The sequence below is a fragment of the Leptopilina heterotoma genome, unplaced genomic scaffold (genome assembly GCF_015476425.1).
Source record: "Leptopilina heterotoma isolate Lh14 unplaced genomic scaffold, ASM1547642v1 Lhet_54, whole genome shotgun sequence".
Lineage (NCBI taxonomy): Eukaryota > Metazoa > Arthropoda > Insecta > Hymenoptera > Figitidae > Leptopilina > Leptopilina heterotoma.
The window spans coordinates 2445015-2465028 of record NW_025111118.1 but is presented as its reverse complement, the minus strand read 5'-3'; the positions used below and the strand labels follow the sequence as shown (position 1 = coordinate 2465028).

Here is a 20014-nt window from a genome sequence, read left to right as displayed (position 1 = left end):
GATATATTACAAGATTGGTTTGTGACTCAATCGCAATTTTTTTTTTTTTTTACAAACAACACAATTTTTATTCTATTTTTTCTTTTCTACCAAAAAAAAAGGAAACACTCTCAACATTGAAATAAGACAAATACACGACACATTTATAACAAAAATATGATTCAAGGGTGTAGGCGAAATATACTTAATGGAAAATATTTTCTAATGACGGCAATCTTATTACTCAACAGTCGCAGTGGTGGCAGCAAAAATCTTACACTTGTAAAATAATTTAATAAAAAAAAAAACAAAAAAAAAACAAACTTTCAATAAATATCGAGAGAAAAAATAATTTTATAATAATAATAATATTTATATTTATAAATATAGCGGATTTAAAATAGAATCGAAAATTCAATAATAATAAATAGAAATTGATTTTGAAAAAAAAATAAGATAGTAAAAAATATTTTTAGAAAATTTATCCAAAATTGAGAAATGTTGATTTGAATTTTTTTCGAGCAGGAAAAGAGCATCAATAAAAAAATGTAGTGACGATGGAAAAAATCTGCGAAACGAAATAATTTACTAGATCGAAAATATTTCGCGATAATGACAAAATTCAATTAAAGCTATAAAAAAGGAGCATTCGTCACAGCATTTTTCATTTTTCCGTAGAGAAAATAAATATTATTTGTATACAATTTAAAGAGAAAATGCGACAAAAGGAAAAATTTTGATACACAAAAATTTACAAAGAATTAAAAGAATTTTTTTATAAAATTTGGTAGTTAAACACTGAGAGGAAAATTATATCAAATTTTGGAAAAGTTCTGTACAATTTGGGAAAAATGCCAGAAAGCGAAATTTTGATATAAAAAATACTAAACTTTTACAAAAACTTATGTGAAATTTAGTATAATTATAACAAATATAAGAATTTTAGTTAAATTTTAATATAACTTTACTAAATTTCATATTTCTTTCACTCTTTAGTATTTTCTATGTCAAAATTTCTGTTTGTTGCACTTTTTCCCCAAAATACTTTTACAAAATTTAATATATATTTCCTCTTAGTGTATTAAAATTTTATTATTTCTTGATATTTTTTTTAAATTTCACGTATTTTTTTAAAATTTTTAGTATTTTTTCTCCAAAAATTTTTTACCTTGTCGCAATATTTTTATAAAATTTAACATTTATTTTCCGTGTATTTTTATTATTCTTACTATTTTTATTTTTATTCTTATTTTTTAATTATTATTTTTATTATTATTGCTATTATTATTATTACAAAACTAATTTACCTATTTTATTTCATTTGTTCTGTATAAATTGTTTGTACAATAAAAAGAATTTTTTTCTTCTTTTTTCTAAAAGAGCAAAAAAAAAAAAAAAAATTATTTTCAAGACTCTAAAAGTGTTGCCTTCATTAGTTGAAGATTTTTGGAAAAACATCACTTTTTGTAGAAATTTTCCAAAACCTCCTTTTTTCTCAGGAATTTACATGTTCTCACGACATGAGGATAATTTACTAGTTACAAATTCACTATAATGGACGAGTACGCAAATAGATTTTTGAATGAAAAAAAAAGGAGAAATCAAGTGCATAATCGTCCATCTTAATTTCAACTACAATAATTTATAACGGTCCTAATTTTCGTCACTTACATTTTATAGATTCTTACGAGAAAAAAAAGTATTCTGGTCACTAGTTGACGCAGAATGAAAAATTCAGAAAGTCGTAAATGCGATATTATGCAGTGTGTGTTTTTTTTTGGATGAAACTAAGAGATTTAGAGTAAATTTTCTCGTGAGTAACTATGAACTCTGACTTCTTCGATGGCGTCACACCATTGTAGAGCGAAACCTTCGGAATCCTCTAGATAATACGTTCGACATGGTGTGTGAACGAAGAATATTTTGAAATTTTTCGGTTCGACCCTCAATTCAGGACTCCAGGGTATCTCTCCCTTAAGCACCATATTCACTGGATCGACATAAAATAAATGCGGTCCAGTTGTCAACAGAAGCATTCTTCTCCTAGCAAACAAACCTTTCCGTTTATTCACGAAACCCTGTTTCAAGATGAGATTCTCATCGACAAATTTATGCCATGGATTCGATGCTCGTTGTTTATCCAAAAGTTTCTTCATTTCCTCCTCCGATAAATCGGAGATGACACTCTTCTTTCTCTTTGGCTCCTCGACAATTGCCACTGGTTCCGATTTCTCCTGCGATTTCCTCTCGTCACTTATTCCCAAGCCCAATAGTCGTGTCAGTTGCTTATCATCGAGACCAGGTTCCAAATGATCTGGCACTCGATATTGCGATCGTAATTCCTCATTCTCCGAAGTGCCGGGCAAATAAGGATAGATTGGCGGCGGTGTCTGCTCGTGAAGTGTCTCAAAATCAATACCATCGAATAATGGATGAGCTCTGATACTTGGATAGCCAGATCCGTGTTCATCTTGAGCGCCCAACCTTTGCGATTGATCGAGTACCAAAAGTTGTCCAACCAATGATTTCGCCAATTCGGAGAAGCCATCGGGTATTTCATACTCGAGTTTTAATATCTGTTGGAAAATTAAATACTCACTCCTCGAGCGGAATGGCGGTAGTCCAGCCACCATTTGATAAATAATACAGCCAAGGGCCCAAAGATCGGATGCTCTAGATGCAACCTTATCGGTTAGAAGTTCAGGTGAAACGTACTGTGCAGTGCCGACAAATGAATTTCGTCTCTGTCTCCTTTGTTGTTGTTGTTGCTGCTGCTGCTGCTGCTGCTCGTCATCAACAGTTCCTGACGATCGTTCAGGATCGTCTTTGAGAATTTTTGCACTACCAAAATCAGTGATTAGTACATGCATTTTTTCATCGAGGAGAATATTTTCTGGTTTCAAGTCACGATGAATGATTCCTAAACCGTGAAGATATTCCAGACCCCGAAGAATTTCGGCCGAATAAAATTTCGTGCATTCAATATCAAAGGAGCCAACTTTGGTGATGTATGGTAGGAGTTCACTGTTCTTTGCGTAGGACAAGACAAAATATAATCTCTCAGGATCTTGAAAAGTGCAAAATAATCGAACGAACGAATGCTTTGCGCCAACCAACATATTGAGCACCTCTTTCTCACGTTTCACATATTCTGTCTTTTTCTCCTTGATTATGTGTCGTTTCTCGCACACCTTGATTGCATATTCCTTATTGGTGTGAATATCTTTGGCAATATAGACCTGAAAATAAAAAAAAAAACAAATTTCATTAATTCCATAAATTTCATTTTCCATAAATTATTTAAGGAATATATTTTATAATGACGCACATAGTACGCATTATTAATTTATTATTCTTGAAAACTTGTTTACAAGGTCAATAACATCCGGAAAAATTTATTTCTTATTGAGTTCAAAATTCGCGTCAAGACAATTTCAGACCTTGGATGGACTTTGAGCAAAAAAAAAAAATTGCTTTAATCGAATAAAAATGCAAAAATAGTCGAAAAAATCCATTTGAATTGAGTGTTGTCACAATTTCATTTTTTATTTTCCAAGACTTTTTAATGATTTGAAAATTAAATTAAATTTTTCAAAACATGAATAATATTGTTAAATAAATATTTAAATACCTACTTATTTATTTTTTCTACAAAAATTAAAATTTTTTAAATTTCAATTTCAAATACATTTAAAATTCAATTATTTATTTACAAAAATTAGAAATTGTAATTTCTTTAGAATTCAATTATATTCTAGAATTTCTAACTAAATTTCTTTTCGAAATCAATTATTTTCGAAAATTTTACGAAAATCCTTCGAGAATTCAATTATTTAAATACAAAAATTCTAATTTTTAAAATAAATGTTTAATTGTAATAATTTTTTATTAATTTAATTAATTTTTAACCGAAAATATTGAAAATAATTAATCTTTTTTTTAAAAATGACAATAAAATATTTTTAAAATTCATTTTTAAAAAAATTACAATAGAAAAAATTCTGAAAATTAATTTTTTTAAATATTTAAAAAAAATTTTTGAATTATAATAAATTTTTGAAATAAATACAATTTCAAAGTTTTTAAAAAATTGAAATTTAGTAAAATTTCTTAAAAATAATTGAATTTTGTTAAAATTTATTAGTAATAATTGAATTTTAGTAAAAGTTGTAAAAAATAATTGAATTGTTAAGGATAATTAAATTTTGAAAAATTATGGTAAAAAATTCTATAAATTGATTTCTTAAAAACATTGTAAACTCAATATTTGGAAAATAATTCAATTTCTTAAAAGAATTTTTGAATAATTTAAAAAATTAATCAATTTCTTGAAGAATTTTCATTAAAAATTTTAAAAATAATTGATTTCTCCAAAATTTTTTAATAATAATTCTAAATAATTATGTTTTTTAAACAACTTTAATGTATAATTATTGTTTGTGCTTATTTGAATTTTTGGAAATATGCAATTAAAAATATGAGAAAATCATTGAATTTTGAAAAATTACGAAAAAATTATAAGAATTACTTATTTAAGAAATATTTTATTATTTATTCAATTTTTCAAAGTTAATTTTGATTAATTTGCATTTTCAAATTTTCATTAAATTTTTTGAGAAATCAATTATTATCAAAAAATTTGCATTATATTTTTAAAAAACTATAATTCTTAGAATTTTTTTCACATAATTTTTTAAAAATCAATTATCCTTAAAAATTCATTTAAGAAATTTAATTATTTTTAAATAATTGAACAAAATTTCAATTATTTCAAAATTTTTCAATTAAAAATTTCGAAAATTCAATTATTTATAAAAAAAAATTCTTTTAAATTTTAATTATTCAGAAATTTTTCAATTATGTATTTTAGAACTTTTTAGATAATTATAATTATCTAAAAAAATTTAATTTATAATTTTAAAAATATTAGATTTTTTATAAATTGTATTCAAATATTTGAACAATAATGAATTAATTTCGATAGAATTTAAAAAAAATTTTAAGTATTTTGAAATTATTCAATAACATATTTAGAAACTTTTATTATCTAATAAAATTATTCAAAAATAATTTTTTGAATAATAAATTTAATTAATTTTTACTTTCAAATTTCACTCTCAGAATTTTACATTTAAATTTTTGAGAATTCAATTATTTTTAAAACTTGCCATTAAAATTCTGTAACAAAATTTGTTTTCCAAAAATTTTAATAAAACTCAAAAAAAAAAAATTATATTGAATGAAACGAAAAACCTTGTAAAATTTTAATTATATTTGAAACCTTTTTATTTTATTTCCCATAGTATTTTTTTAATCTAAAACTTTCAAAAAAATATTCTGTTCCTTATTCTTTCAATGCTTAGCGTTGAAGCCAACTTCGGAAATCTGGTGTAAAAGTTGCATTTTTTGACCTATTTTTAAAAAAATTGCCTTTCTTTAAAAAAATAAATCGAAAAAGGCACTTTTTTGAAAATAAGTCAAAAAAAGGGCCTTTTTTAAAAAAATAAATCGAAAAAGGTGCCTTTTTTGAAAATAAGTCGAAAAAATCGTCTTTTTTTTTTGCAAATAATCGAAAAAAGTCCCAAATAAGTCTTGATATCCGAGGCATGAAATTTTCTATTGTTATAGATGCAGAAAAATGATAAGAGCCGCGCAATTATAGAATTTGACATAATGAAAAATGAATTTCATTGCATCAAATTCGATTTATGGCCATTATATTATAGATATGGCTAATAAATATTATACTCACGGTAGAAAAGCTGCCTTCGCCTATCACTTTGCCAAAGATAAAATCAGTGGAGGAGCGCTTGTGGGTGGGAGGATTGATGGATGTTAAAGCCGGATTCGTTGTCGATGGAACCCGGGGTGTAAGATTACTTGGAGGCGCTATCACCCCATTCGTAACATCGTTCGTCGGTGGAGACATTTTAGACACCGGCCCCTCCACCGTTACTGCCGGTTGTGGCGAAACGGTAAGCGTCTGGTTCGCCACACGCTAAAACATATCAAGAAATAACAAATGTCATCATTTTCGTACAAATATTGACCGAAAAAAAGAGAGGAATGTATACATTTTGATAAATTACCAAATTATGCAATATTCCTACAATAATGCTTTATATTATACATCAAGCATCACAAATATTTTTTTCACAAAATCCGTCATTGAAAAATAACCATAGAAATGACGTCAACCTTCTCTCTCTCTCTCTCTCTCCCCATTTAAGCTTTATTTTAGCTTCACGTGAAATTAGATAAGCCAGGAAAAAAAAATCCTAAAATAAATACACTAAAACAATTGACGTCATTTTTTTTTTATTTTATGTTTTTTTAAACTGAAAAAATAATTTACGACATATATCATAATCACGATTTCAGATGAAATGTTAACAACTAGAATTTTTTTTTTTTTCTCAGATAAGAAACGATATAACATAAGATACCTGAAATATCAACATTATATTTCCAACCCTATAGAATATGAGATGATAAAGTTTTAAAAGAAAACACGTGTCACTGAAATTATTATTCTATGACACGTGTTTCATTTTAAACGGTTATTGAAAATACTTCTGTTATTTTTTCTTGAAACAAGAAAAGAAACGTGTTTAATTATTAAATATTGTTGCGATAAAAAAAGTCTTGAAAAAAAAAACCTGCTTTGCTTATTATAATTAAGACAGTTAAGAAACGTCGCGACATTTTTCTTACTTCCGGCTTTGTAATCGCAAAGTGCGACAAAGACAGAGAAGAGGATAAGCTAAGAGGTATCAGGCAACGGCCTCGTGGGTCTTGTTTACGCGTTATTGGCCTAGCAACAGCTGTGGGGCAAAAGGAAACTTAAAATACTTTTGAAATTACTCTTTTTTTTCATTTCATTTCAACGTACATAGTTTCTGAGAACTGTAATAATACAACAATCAATGCTTGAGAATATCCAACCGATTATTCAACTATGTTGTTTTCATATTACCGTTTATTATGGTTCGAGAAAAATATTACTACTCCTCGGTGTAATTATTCTCTCTTTCTCTCTCTTGAGATGTAATAACTAAATATTTTCTTTCAAACAAGCATTAATAATTGTTTTTTTTTTTTTTTCAAAAAATTTACTTTTAACGAGGTTTATCTTCATTTTCATCATCTATATGGCTATAAAAAAGTGCATTTCACTTTGTGTTTACCCACAATCACCTTACTCTCATGGTCTCGCTCATGGCTAAGAAATTGTGTCAGCTATATTTGGTATGAAGAAATCATATAAAAACTGATTACACCAAGTTTTATTTATAATTAAAAGTGATTAATGAAACATGATATTACCTAATATGTGTTTATAAACGAATTGGAATGGGTCCTAAATTATTCGCACGAGCAAATACAATGTTCCTTTTCGAAATTTTCTTTATAATCTAGTTTTCTTCGTGTTTTCACATTTTGAACAAACTGAAAAATACACTGGAAAAACTAAAAAATACTGAGGAATTTGTCAAATTAACTGCAATAATTGGAAAAAATTTTAAAATAGAAAAATATACTTAAAAAAAAGCTAAACACTATGGAAAAAATTGAAGAATAGTGAAAAGATTGAAAAATAACATTGAAAACTCAAAAATACTGAAGAAATTGAAAAATACACTGAAAAAATAATAAAAAGATTGAAACATTCCCTTTAAATCTTAAAAATACTGAAGAAATTGAAAAATACACTAAAGAAACTGAAACAATATTAAAAAAATTAAAAAATATCCTTACAATCTCAAAAATACCGAGGAATTTAAAAAATACACTGAAGAAAGTAAAAAAAAATACTAAAAAAATTGAAAGATACCCTTAAAATCTCAAAAATACTAAAAAATTTGAAAAATACACTGAAGAAACTAAAACAATGAAGAAAATTATAAAATGCACTTAACAAAACTAAAAACTGCTCTGAAGAAATTGAAAAATACGCAGAAAAACTGAAAAGATACTAAAAAGATTAAAAAATACCCTTAAAATCCCAAAACTGCTGAAGAAATTTAAAAAATTCACTGAAAAACTGAAAAGATACTAAAAAAATTTAAAAAATATCCTTAAAATCTCAAAAATACTGAAGAAATTGAAAAATACACTGAAGAAACTGAAAAAATACTAAAAAGATTAAAAAATACCCTTCCAATCTCAATAATACTAAGGAATTTGAAAAATACACTGAAAAAACTAAAAAATACTAAAAAGATTAAAAAATACCCTTAAAACCTCAAAAATACTGAAGAAATTAAAAAAATACACTGCAAAAACTGAAAAAATATTAAAAAGATTAAAAAATACCCTTAAAATTTTAAAAATACTAAGGAATTTAAAAAATACATTGAAGAAACTTAAAAAATACTAAAAAGATTAAAAAATACCCTTAAAATCTCAAAAATACTAAAGAATTTGAAAAATATACTGAAGGAACTGAAAAAATACTAAAGAGATTAAAAAATACTCTTAAAAGCTAAAAACTACTTAAGGAAGTGAAAAATACACTGAAGAAACTGAAAAAATACTAAACAGATTAAAAAATACCCTTAAAATCTCAAAAATATTGAGGAATTTGAAAAATACACTGAAGAAACTGAAAAATACTGAAGAAAATTGAAAAACTCAAGTGAAAAAATAAAAATTACTAAAGAAATTGTTAAATTCACTGAAAAAAAAAATAAATACTGAAGATATTGAAAAATACTTTGGAAAATACTTAAAAAAAATGTTTAAAAACGCTGATGAAGCTGATAATTACACTTAAAAATATATGAAAAATACTGAAGAAACTATAAAAATTCACTGAAAAATACTGAAGAAATTTGAAAATCCTCTAAAAAAGTGAAATATACTGAAGAAAGCCTGAAGCTGTTTTTAAGTTTTGTAAACTTCATAGTTTTTCTAAGGATATCAAAAAGACAAACCTTTTGATTCGTTTTTTGTCTCAATTTGATATCCTTAGAAAAACTGTGGCAAAAACTAGATATTAATTTAATTTTAGGCCTGAAAATCATACCCTCAAAGTTAAGATTCAGTGAAAAGTGGTTCAAGTTTAACATTATTTTAGCCCAAAAATAGAATAAAAGTAGGTATAAGTTTTATTTTTCAACAAAATGATGTAAAGAAATCTTTGTTTACATGTTAAATGTTAAAAAATACGTTGACACCATAAAGTGAAAATTATGTTTCACACATACTTATGTATATATATATATATACACGTGGAAAAGAGAAATCGAATAGAAATAAATACAAATATGGTGAAACAAACATCTACAAAATATACTGTTTACATTTAATTTTAATGACAGCATTAATAATCCAATTAAAATCTCATTTCCAAAGAGACTACAAAATTGATTCGAGTGTTCACCTTTAATTAGCTTTATAGTAGTTGCGGTCTCATTAGAGGAAATACACAAACATATCTTAATGAGAATAATAAAATAATAAAAGACAATTATTAAATACTTCCTATACATATATGTTCTCAAATATTAGCCTATATGGATTAACAATTTTCTACAACAATTTCTCTATGATTTTTGGTTCTAAAAATTGATCTTATCTATACTTTTTTGAGTTCAATAATACTGAAGAAATTAGAAAATGAACTGAAGAAACTAAAAAATATTGAAGAAATTAAAAAATACACTGGAAAAATACTTAAAAATACTGAAGAAATAATAAAAAACTGAAAAGACTAAAAAATACTGAAGAAACTGAAAAATATACTAAAAATACTGAAGAAATTAAAAAATACACTAAAAAATATACTGAAGAAATAAAAAAAAACTGAAAAGACTAAAAAATACCGAAGAAACTGAAAAATATACTAAAAATACTGAAGAAACTAAAAAATACACTGAAAAATACTGAAGAAACTAAAAATACGCTGATAAGTACTAAAGAAATTAAAAAACAGTGAAGTAACTAAAAAATACGGAAGGAATTCAAAAGACTAAAAAATACTGATGAAACTAAAAATACACTGAAAAATATTAAAGAAACTAAAAAATACTGAAGGAATTGAAAAATACTTTGATAATAACCAAAGAAATTAAAAAAATACACTGAAAAATACTGAAGAAACTAATAAATTTACCTAAAAATGCTAAAGTTGCAAAACACTAAAGAAACTAGAAAAAATAAAAAAAAAAGTTGTTTTTCAACCGTAATAATAACAAAATAATAAAATTCCTAATAAAAAAACAACATTAAATATTTGTTTTTCAATTATTTGTCCCTAATGGAAAAATTAAACTATAATAGAGATAAAAAGGAAAATAACTCGATGATTATTGGTTTTTGTTACATAAAAAAAAAAATAAATAAATTCTATTTATAGTTGCCTAGGGAATATTGCCTTTTCAACGACGTATTTCTCTCTCTATATATTAGTCTTTGTAAAATAATCCTTAGGGCGTTTGCAGTCAATGAGTAAAGGCGTAATATCCCACATACCAATCTATAATGACGCACTATCACAACTGGTACGGCGTGTACACTGCAATTTCCCATTGATAAAACGTTTATATATCTCGAAATCATTTTCGAAAAAATAATTTTAATAAAAAATCGCCCATTCAATATTATATTTCAATTATTTTCTTTCTGTTTAACTTCTAATTTAATATTTAAAAAAGTAATGTATCAAAATTGTTGCATCACAACAAATTTTTGTTGTCCTTTTTTTAATCGAATTAATACCAAATTGAATCAAATTGATAGTAAAACTTTGTAAAGTAAAACTTTTTAAAGCATAAAAAGTGAAATTATAAAAGAGATTAAAGTCAAAACATTGAAGCCACAGTTTTCTTGAATGTATCAAATTGATGCTAAAAATTTGGATCAATTTTTGATTGAATCCACTTGGTATCAACTTTTTGGTATCACAGTTAACTTATAAGTTAACAGTGAGTATAAAAGAGGGAAAAATAACTAAAAAAATACTGAAGAAACTAAAAAACATAAAATAATTTATTCTTTAATAATTAATAAAAAAGAAGCTACAAAAATAAAATTGTTCTAACAATGAAAAAAACTATTATACTTCAAGTTAGCATATAATTCCAGTTAAAACCGAACTATACACACATATAATAACAATTTATCAATTCATTCACGTGTTAAATTCAATAATGTTTATCTATCGTGTATAATAGTTTTGACGCAATAACAAATATTTTTGACAAAAATTGTCGCGACACGTGGGTGGCCTTGTTAAAACGACATATCGTAGCTATATACTTGGTGTTCTTATACATATGCGGAATAAATAATGAATAAAAATAAAATAAAAAAAAAATATATATATATATATATATTCCAATAAATGTTTCCTTGAATTACATTGTAAACTCTCCTTTAGAAAATGAACGGCAAAGCCGACTCCATGGCATCAACGATGCGTGTTAGGCCGTCGACCTCGTGGAACATTTGCCCGAGAAGGAGAAGCCGCCGTCTTACTTCGTGATTGTTCGTTTATATTTAGTTTAAGTTTAAAGTTGCTTATCTATTCTGTCCCCCTTCTTTTTTATCTAACAAAACATGAATGTATTTTTACTCCTTTTAGATACTATATATAATGCATTTGAAAAAAGAACTTGCATTCTTAATAGTTTTTCCGCAGATATGAAAATTGAGACAAAAAAAGGGATCAAAAGTGTTGCGAGGCAACACTTTTGATCCTTTTTTTTTTGTCTCAATTGTCATATCTGAAAATATTGTCTTCTTTTTGTTTTTAATTTGATATGCTTTGTCGTATGCCGAATCAGAAATTCGGATTTTTGAAAATATGTACAGTTGGAAAAAAAATGGAGTTTTGGATACGAACGATACGAATATGTTTGATCGTATACACATATCGGAGGAGGTGGTATAATCAATAACATACGTATTTAATACTTATATTTTCTAGGTTTATGCTAATTATATTTAGGATAAAATTCAAAAAATCAAGTATAGATGAATATTTGTCTAATTATTTTTAGTGTACGTCACTCCGAAAAGCGGTTTGTAGTTTTACTACGGCCATTCATTCCTCCAGACAATAATTTGCCCACCCGGTATAACTCACGGATACAGTGGCATTCCAATGTCTATTCTAATTTTAGTCCTGTGCATCTCATGCCTCTCACTCATTCATTAATTACCGTAACACAATATTGTATATACTAGAATTTTTATAGTTCATCATCATGCAATTGATATTTTAGGCAAATAAATAACAAAACGCAACAATTGAGAAAAGAAAACTTACTATACATCATCCACTAATACTACATTACTCTTAAGGAATGTGTCTCAAATTATTCATGTAACATACATAGGTAACATGTCCCAGTCAGATAATTATAGATCGAGACTTGAGCACATAAATGATCATTCAAGTCTCGACATTTTTTTTCTCATTTTTTTTCAATGTGAGGAAATCACCTCGAATTCCAGAGTTTTAAATGATATAAACTAGAGAAGGAATGGCGGGTAAGCTTCATGAATCGCAAGCGAGGAATGCTGACCTCACCCTATCCTATATATGAAGTTCGAAAACCTTCGATATAATCGGAATGGTGGGGAAAAAAAAGAAATATTTACCAAGGACGGTGCAATATTGTTTATATTGTTATAACACTTATGCTATCTGTTTACTGTTTTTTAAACACTTTCTTTCCGTATTTCGACACTTGGAAATATATCGAAATTTTCGGTACAAAAATCTACAAGATACACTATTCAAACCTAATGTTTTAAGACAGAATGTTCGGATGCTAGGCACTAATGTGTAGTATCAATGATGTTAAATCATGTGCAATAGGAAAGGTAGGCATAAGGAAAATTGGCAAACTCGTTTTCGCAATGTTTACACCACACCCTTCCGCCTTGTTATTAAACACCCACTTTCTTTCATACTCAAAAGCTAAAAATGGTATTGAAAAAAAAATGTAGCGGCACTTTTCCTTACCTTGAATAACTTCTTAAGCCTCTTGTACTCGCGATGTAATCGCGACATGTACTGTTTGTTGGAATCCAGTTTGACTGTTTAAAGCCACTGTTTATTATGGAAAACAACAACAAAACTCAAAAATCATAAAAATGTAAACGAATAAAACTTTTTAAAAATCACAAAGTATTTTTTTTTTTTTTTTTTTAAGGTTCTCGAAGGCCGACACGACGCTGAGAACGGGAAAAATATACACATGCAACTATTAAGATGGTTCGTTCGCTTACTGAATCAAACAGACGCACGAAACACAATGTATCCCGGCTACTAACCCGCGCTTTATCCCCACCCTGTTTCAGACCTGAGCAGTAGACGTCCCCTTCTTTTTACAAGCCACATTCCCACCAAAGTTCTACATTCATAATAATATATTATCTGTCCTCGTCTATAAATCAAAAGTAAACAACTAAGAGTTGCAACACTTTGTGTTGGCACGGCGCCAAAAAAAAAAACACACAACACTCCAAACTAATTTACATGGATAATGATCATTGGACATTGATGTCGCAAAAAAAAGGCGCCAAAATATTTTGCCCGGTCCGTGAACTTTGGACTTTTTTTTACCCACGAGACTAGAGTACAGACTATAGATTTTAGAGATGCTAGATGCTATAAGAGTTATATTACTATAGACACTTTACCATTTGCTAATAATTTTGATATCATTTTATATCATTTTATATTATAGGTCTTATAGGTATATAGAATTCTAGGAATTAAGGTGTCATGTGCACCATTTGGCATTTTAGTTCTTGTTCGTTGTTTTTTTATCGGTCAAAAGAGGGGTAGAATGTGGAACTGTCTGGCTATGCAGTGCGCATGCGTTCAATACCTCCTGCCTGCCTGCAGAAGGAGAAAATACGAGATACGACTATATATACATAGGGGAATTACAACTGTTGGAGGAAACAAAACGGGGGGAAACACTCAACTGGAGAAATAAGAATGAATAATACGGCCAAGCATTCTATTTGTTTATTATGGACAAATCCCATTGATGACGTAAAGGCTGCGAACAAGGTTGAATTTTATACCGCACACGCGAAAGTGAAAAATTCATTTCATTATATACATATATTATGTTAAATAACACCAGTCGAAAAATAAAAACAAATTAAAGAGTCTTATTATATGTGATTCATTGGTAAATTTGTTGTCTAAAATGAACACTAATGAGTGTAATAAAAAAAAGATACGAGGAAAAATTTAAAAAATACACTGAAGAAACTAAAATATAATGAAGAAAATTTAAATATACACTTAACTAAACTAAAAATTGCTGAAGAATATGAAAAATACGCTGAAAAACTGAAAAGATCCTAAAAACATTCAAAAATACCCTTAAATTCTCAAAACTGCTGGAGAAATTCAAAAAATTCACTGAAAAACTGAAAAGATACTGAAAAAATAAAAAAATATTCTTAACATCTCAAAAATACTGAAGAAATTGAAAAATACACTGAAAGAATGAATAAATAGTAAAAAGATTAGAAAATACCCTTAAAATCTCAAAAATACTGAAGAAAAATTTTAAAATAAATCTAGAAAACTAAAAAATGCTCACGAAATTGAAAAATACACTGAAAAAATGACAAAAATCACTAAAAAGATTTAAAAATACCCTTAAAATCTCAAAAATACTGAAGAAATTGAAAAATACATTGAAAAACTAAAAAGATACTAAAAAGATTCAAAAATACCCTTAAAATCTCAAAAATACTAAAGAAAAATTTAAAAATAAATATAAAAAACTAAAAAATGCTGAAGAAATTGAAAAATACACTGAAGAAACTAAAAAAATCGAAAGATACCCTTAAAATCTCAAAAATACTGAAGAAATTAAAAAATACACTGAAGAAACTGAAAAATACTAAAAAGATTGAAAAATAACCTTAAAATCTCAAAAATACTAAAAAAATTTAAAAATACATCGAAGAAACTGAAAAAATACTAAAAAGATTAAAAAATACCCTGGTTAAAATCTCAAAAATACTAAAAAATTGAAAAATACACTGAAGAAACTATAGAAAAATACTACAAAGTTTAAAAAATTCCATTAAATCTCAAAACTACTGAAGAAATTGAAAAATACATTGAAAAACTGAAAAGATACTAAAAAGATTGAAAATACCCTTAAAATCTGAAAACTGCTGAAGAAATTCGAAAAATTCACTGAAAAACTGAAAATATACTACAAATATATTAAAAAATATCCTTAAAATCTAAAAAATACTGAAGAAATTGAAAAATACACTGAAAGAATGAAAAAATACTAAAAACGATTAAAAAATACTGAAGAAAAATTTAAAAATAAATATAAAAAACTAAAAGATGCTGAAAAAATTGAAAAATACACAGTAAAACGAAAATCTTATTTTAAGGCACGAAAGCTGCCTTAAATTAAGATGCAACATTTTTAAGACAGTCAATGTTGAATTTACGCACGTTTTTCGTATCCTTTAACATTATAGCAGACAGTGTTGAATTTAAGGCAGCTCTTAAATTAAGATTTACTTTTTACTGTGTACACTGAAAAAACTAAAAAAATCGAAAGATACCCTTAAAATCTCAAAAATACTGAAGAAACTGAAAAATATACTGAAGAAACTAAAAAAATACTAAAGAGAACATAAAAATACTCCAAAAAACTAAAAAATCCTGAAGAATTGAAAAATACAGTGAAGATACTAAAAAATAATGAAAAATTTAAAAGAAAATACTATGGTAAAAGTAAAAAGTACTAAAGGTATTGAAAAATACATTGATGATTATTAAAGAAAATTGAATTTTACGAAAAAACTGGAAAATTACTAAATTACTAAAGAAATTAAAAAATACACTGAAAAATTCGATATATTACTTAAAAATACTACTGAAAAAAGTGTAAAGTACTGAAGAATTTGAAAAAAAGTAAAATACCAAGGAAACTGAAAAATTTATTTTAAAATACTAAAGGATTTGAAAAACACTGAATGAACTAAAAAATACACTTTAAAAATATTAAAGAAGTTAAGAAATATACTAAAAAAAAAAAATACTGAAAAAAGTATATAATACACTTAAAAATACTAAAAAAATGGAAAAATACACTGAAAGATTTGTTAAATACTGAAGAAATAAAAAATAGTCTGTAAGAATTGAAAAATACTAAAGAAACTAATGAATACACTTAAAAACTTTGAACAAATATAGGAAAATACACTGAAAAATACGAAAGATATGAAAAAATAGTGAAGAAATTGAAAAATACTGAAGAACCTAATAAATAAACTGAAAATCTTTGTAGAAATTATAAAATATACCCAAAGAAACTGAATTATACTCAGAAGAAATTAAAAGATACAATGAAAAATACTTAAGACATTGAACAATATTAAAGGAAATGGAAAATTCACTGAAAGACCTGTTAAATACTGAAGAAACAGAAAAATACACAGAAAACACTAAAAAATCAAAACATATACTAAAGAAACTAAATAATACATTAAAAAATACACGGAAAAATTCTGCTGAAATTGAAAAATACTTTGAAAACTAAATTTCGAAAAATCTGGAAAATAGTAAAGAAGACGAAGAATACACAGAAGAAAACATGAAAAGAGAATCGCAAATATATATTTTCAAGAATACTGGTCCATTAAACAAACATTTACATTTCCAGTTAAAAGTTAACATCAAGTGTCTGCTAGTATGTATGTGTCTGTGTGTGTGTGTGTGTGTGTGATGGAAAAAACATTTCTGCATTTCATATAAAAATAGACACACTTCTAAGAAAGAAATTTTTCCTGCAACTCACAAATTTAATCTTGTTAGACGTAAATAATTTGTATCTTGTTTACGTCCAAAAGACAAAGTCCATCTCAAGATCCGTTGTTGTATGTTGTCGCAATAATAAATGTTAAATGCTTCTCTAATTGTGGAAGGTTCCTATTTACAATGGAATTTCTCCTTTAATAATCATTATCTCATTTCGAGATAATACAAGTGTATTCTACATATACATATATATATTTCATCAAAAGGAAAATAGTTTAAGAAAAAAAAAACACTTCGGATTTAATGAAGAAATTATATAACACTTGCTGATATAGAATGTTATATAGAAATAAAATGAAAGAATGAAATGTTGTAAACATGCTCTTGGGTACATCAATGCATTGTTGAATATACTTTCTATAGAGTTTCTAAAAATAAGTATATACACCTGTGATTTATGAGTTGGTCGGACCGTTCAATTGTTAACGGAACATAAGTTAAATATTTTATTATATAGAAAATTGTCAAACATCAGGATGTTAATTGGTTGACGTGTGTTCTTGGTATTTTTCAAGGTAAAAAAGATTTTTTTTTTCTTCTAAAAAGAAAGGTTGTAAACATAACCTAGATATCCTCTTATATTGCACTTTACCCTATATACCTATATATATATATATAAGCATATAATGCCGGACAAGTGAAATGACCGCCATACTTATAAGAGAGACCGTCAAAAGATATTTATTTCCTTTTCCTATTTCAAAAAATTTATTCCTTTATTATTTGATTTTATTCATTTTATTTATTCCCTTATTGTTTGGATTTATTTATTCCCTTATTATTTGACTTCATTTATTCCTCATTTGTTTTATTAAACTTGTAAATTTCTTATCTTTTATCACTCTTTAATACAAGTGACAATATTGTTTCAGTATATTATTTTATTTGCATTCGTTTTATCCATATTGAGTTTATAAACTAGCTTTCTAATAATGACAAGCAAAATTTTCTCACTTTAAAAATTAAATCTTACTTTTAGCCCACTTTTGACTGTAAGTAGTCGTTTTAAAAGGAAAATTTTCAGAAACACTTTCGAATGATTTTTAACCTTGAGATTATAATAGTGACTTCTAAAATTTAGTTTTCTTTTAATTCCTATTTTTGTTGTACTGACAGTCGGCAGTGCCTAAAGTCATTTAAGAAGAACAATAACATTTTTTGCATTTTATTAATTATATAAAAGTTTTTGAGGGATAAAATGGTAGTTTAATTCTTCCACTTGAGAACGCCAAGGTCGACACCAGGTGGCAGAAGAAATTCCAAGAAAGAACTAAACTGCCACCTAGTGGTGACCTTGGCGTTCGCAGGTGGAGAGCAGCTACTCCATATTGAATCTCAAGATGTTCGTCAATATTCGTAATTCTACAATTATTATTTACAATCAAATTTAAAGATGTTGGCAATTAATATAAACAATTTTCAATTTTTAATTTACTTCCCTTTTCGAAATTTTTCTCCTCTCCAATTTTTTTTACAGAATTAATTACTTTACTGTAAAATAGATATTTAAAATCTCGTTTTAAGAAATTATTATTATTAATTTAGTGACTTTTTTTTAACAAAATAATAAGTGACATTAATAACTTATTTATAAAAATAGATAAATATTTGCAGATTTTTAATTTTAAGAAACGGTCCAGAATATTCGTTACGTATAGATTATTATGAAAAATAAATAACAAAAGACACAAAATTCTTCAGTTAACTTTTCAGTCTCTCTATAGAATGTATATATATATATATTTTTTCACTTACGTAAAAAATTGTGCACGTAACGGAATACGTAACATCAATTTTCAGTTGCATTGAATCGCACTTGAATATACACGCAGTAGGCTAAAACGAGTATACACGTGCCTGGTTAATTTCCATTTAGGAAAACACACATTTTAGTTCAACCTATTTTTCAATATTTTATAAATGAAAAATTGTTCGTTATTTTCTGATTTTTCAGACTCTTTTCCCTTTTTATTACTATGAATAATACGATTAAAATATGTAAGAAAAAATTATGATATTCTATATTATTAGAAACTGTTTGATATTTATTTTTACTATTACCATGATTATTACTATTATTATTAGCCGTGTAGAGTAAAATCGAAACTTACGCTTTGTTATGCAACATGCGCTAATGTAAACAATTCGAGTTAAAAATAAACAGAAACGTTTATTTTTAACAGATCAAAAATAAACAAACATTGGCTTATTTTTTTCAAAACAACAATGTAGAATATTATTTTTAATTGTTGTTTTTTTATAATGTGTTTTTGCATAATGTACTGCAAAAATATATATAAAGATAACATATATATCCGAAGTGACAAATTTTATTTCTAAAAACAAAAGCTGTAAAAACGTTTAGATCCTAAGGTCCAAAAATTATTGAAAATTAACCTATTTTTAACAGAGCTTAAAACTACAGATTTAGTTAATTTTAAGACTTAAAATCATACTCTCGAGCTCAGTTCTTCCAAGGATAATATCAAATTGAGATGCAATAAACGTATCAAAAAATTGTACCGCAACAATTTTGATAGGTTTTTTTTCTTTAATTTGAGTCTTTGAAAAACTGTGATACCATTAGGCATAGCTATGCACTGAGAGACCTTTGGGTCAGCAGCAGACTTTCGATAGGCTGCTACTGACTAGGCTGCTACTTTTGGAGGAACGCTACAGGACTATACTTTTGGGTTGCTGCGGTAAAATCTTGGGCGCGTGACAGTCCCAAAGTTGTTCAGCTGCAAACCAAAGGCGACATTCCCACTACTTCGGTGAGCTGCTCACCAACATTTGGGACTGTCACGCGCCCAAGATTTTACCGCAGCGCACCAAAACCATAGTGGAGCTGCTGTCACATACGTTGTTCCGCTACAGTCCCAAAGGTCTCTCAGTGTATAATTCATTATTATTATAATTATAAACACATAAAGTATGCAAAAAATAAGTAAAGAAAACACTCACATATGCAGTTATTCTGTATCAAGGCCGCGGTTATTGAGATAATAAAGTTATTGACAGTGAAAGAACAAAATAACAAACATACAAACAACAATATAATAGTATAGTACTACTAGAGTATAATAATACTAGAGTATAATACTACTAGAGTATAATAATACTGGAGTATAATACTATTAGAGTATAATACTATTATAACAGTTATATAATTACTATTAACTGAATAGCATTAAATTGCAACGA

General features: G+C 26.6%; 2 protein-coding genes across 6 annotated transcripts in view; one reads left to right on the top strand and one right to left on the bottom strand.

Moving 5' to 3' along the window:
* Positions 1–1774: 1774 nt before the first annotated feature.
* Positions 1775–20014, bottom strand: part of LOC122508511 (3-phosphoinositide-dependent protein kinase 1) — a 49039-nt gene continuing 30799 nt past the window's right edge. For 4 of the 5 annotated variants that reach the window (XM_043621919.1, XM_043621920.1, XM_043621921.1 and 1 more), the window contains exons 3-4: positions 5732–5977; positions 1775–3218 (exon numbers count right to left, since the gene is read on the bottom strand). In XM_043621919.1, coding sequence (XP_043477854.1) covers positions 1776–3218; positions 5732–5908 — 1620 coding nt within the window. In that variant the 5' untranslated portion in view covers positions 5909–5977 and the 3' untranslated portion in view covers position 1775. Of the gene's footprint in view, positions 3219–5731; positions 5978–12955; positions 13259–20014 lie in introns of those variants that run through there. The other variant, XM_043621917.1, reaches the window with a different exon arrangement.
* LOC122508515 overlaps positions 17268–20014 on the top strand; it is a 32596-nt gene continuing 29849 nt past the window's right edge. Inside the window, exon 1 of the mRNA XM_043621927.1 lies at positions 17268–17325. The gene's annotated coding sequence lies outside the window, so the exon portion shown is untranslated. The remainder of the gene's footprint in view (positions 17326–20014) is intronic.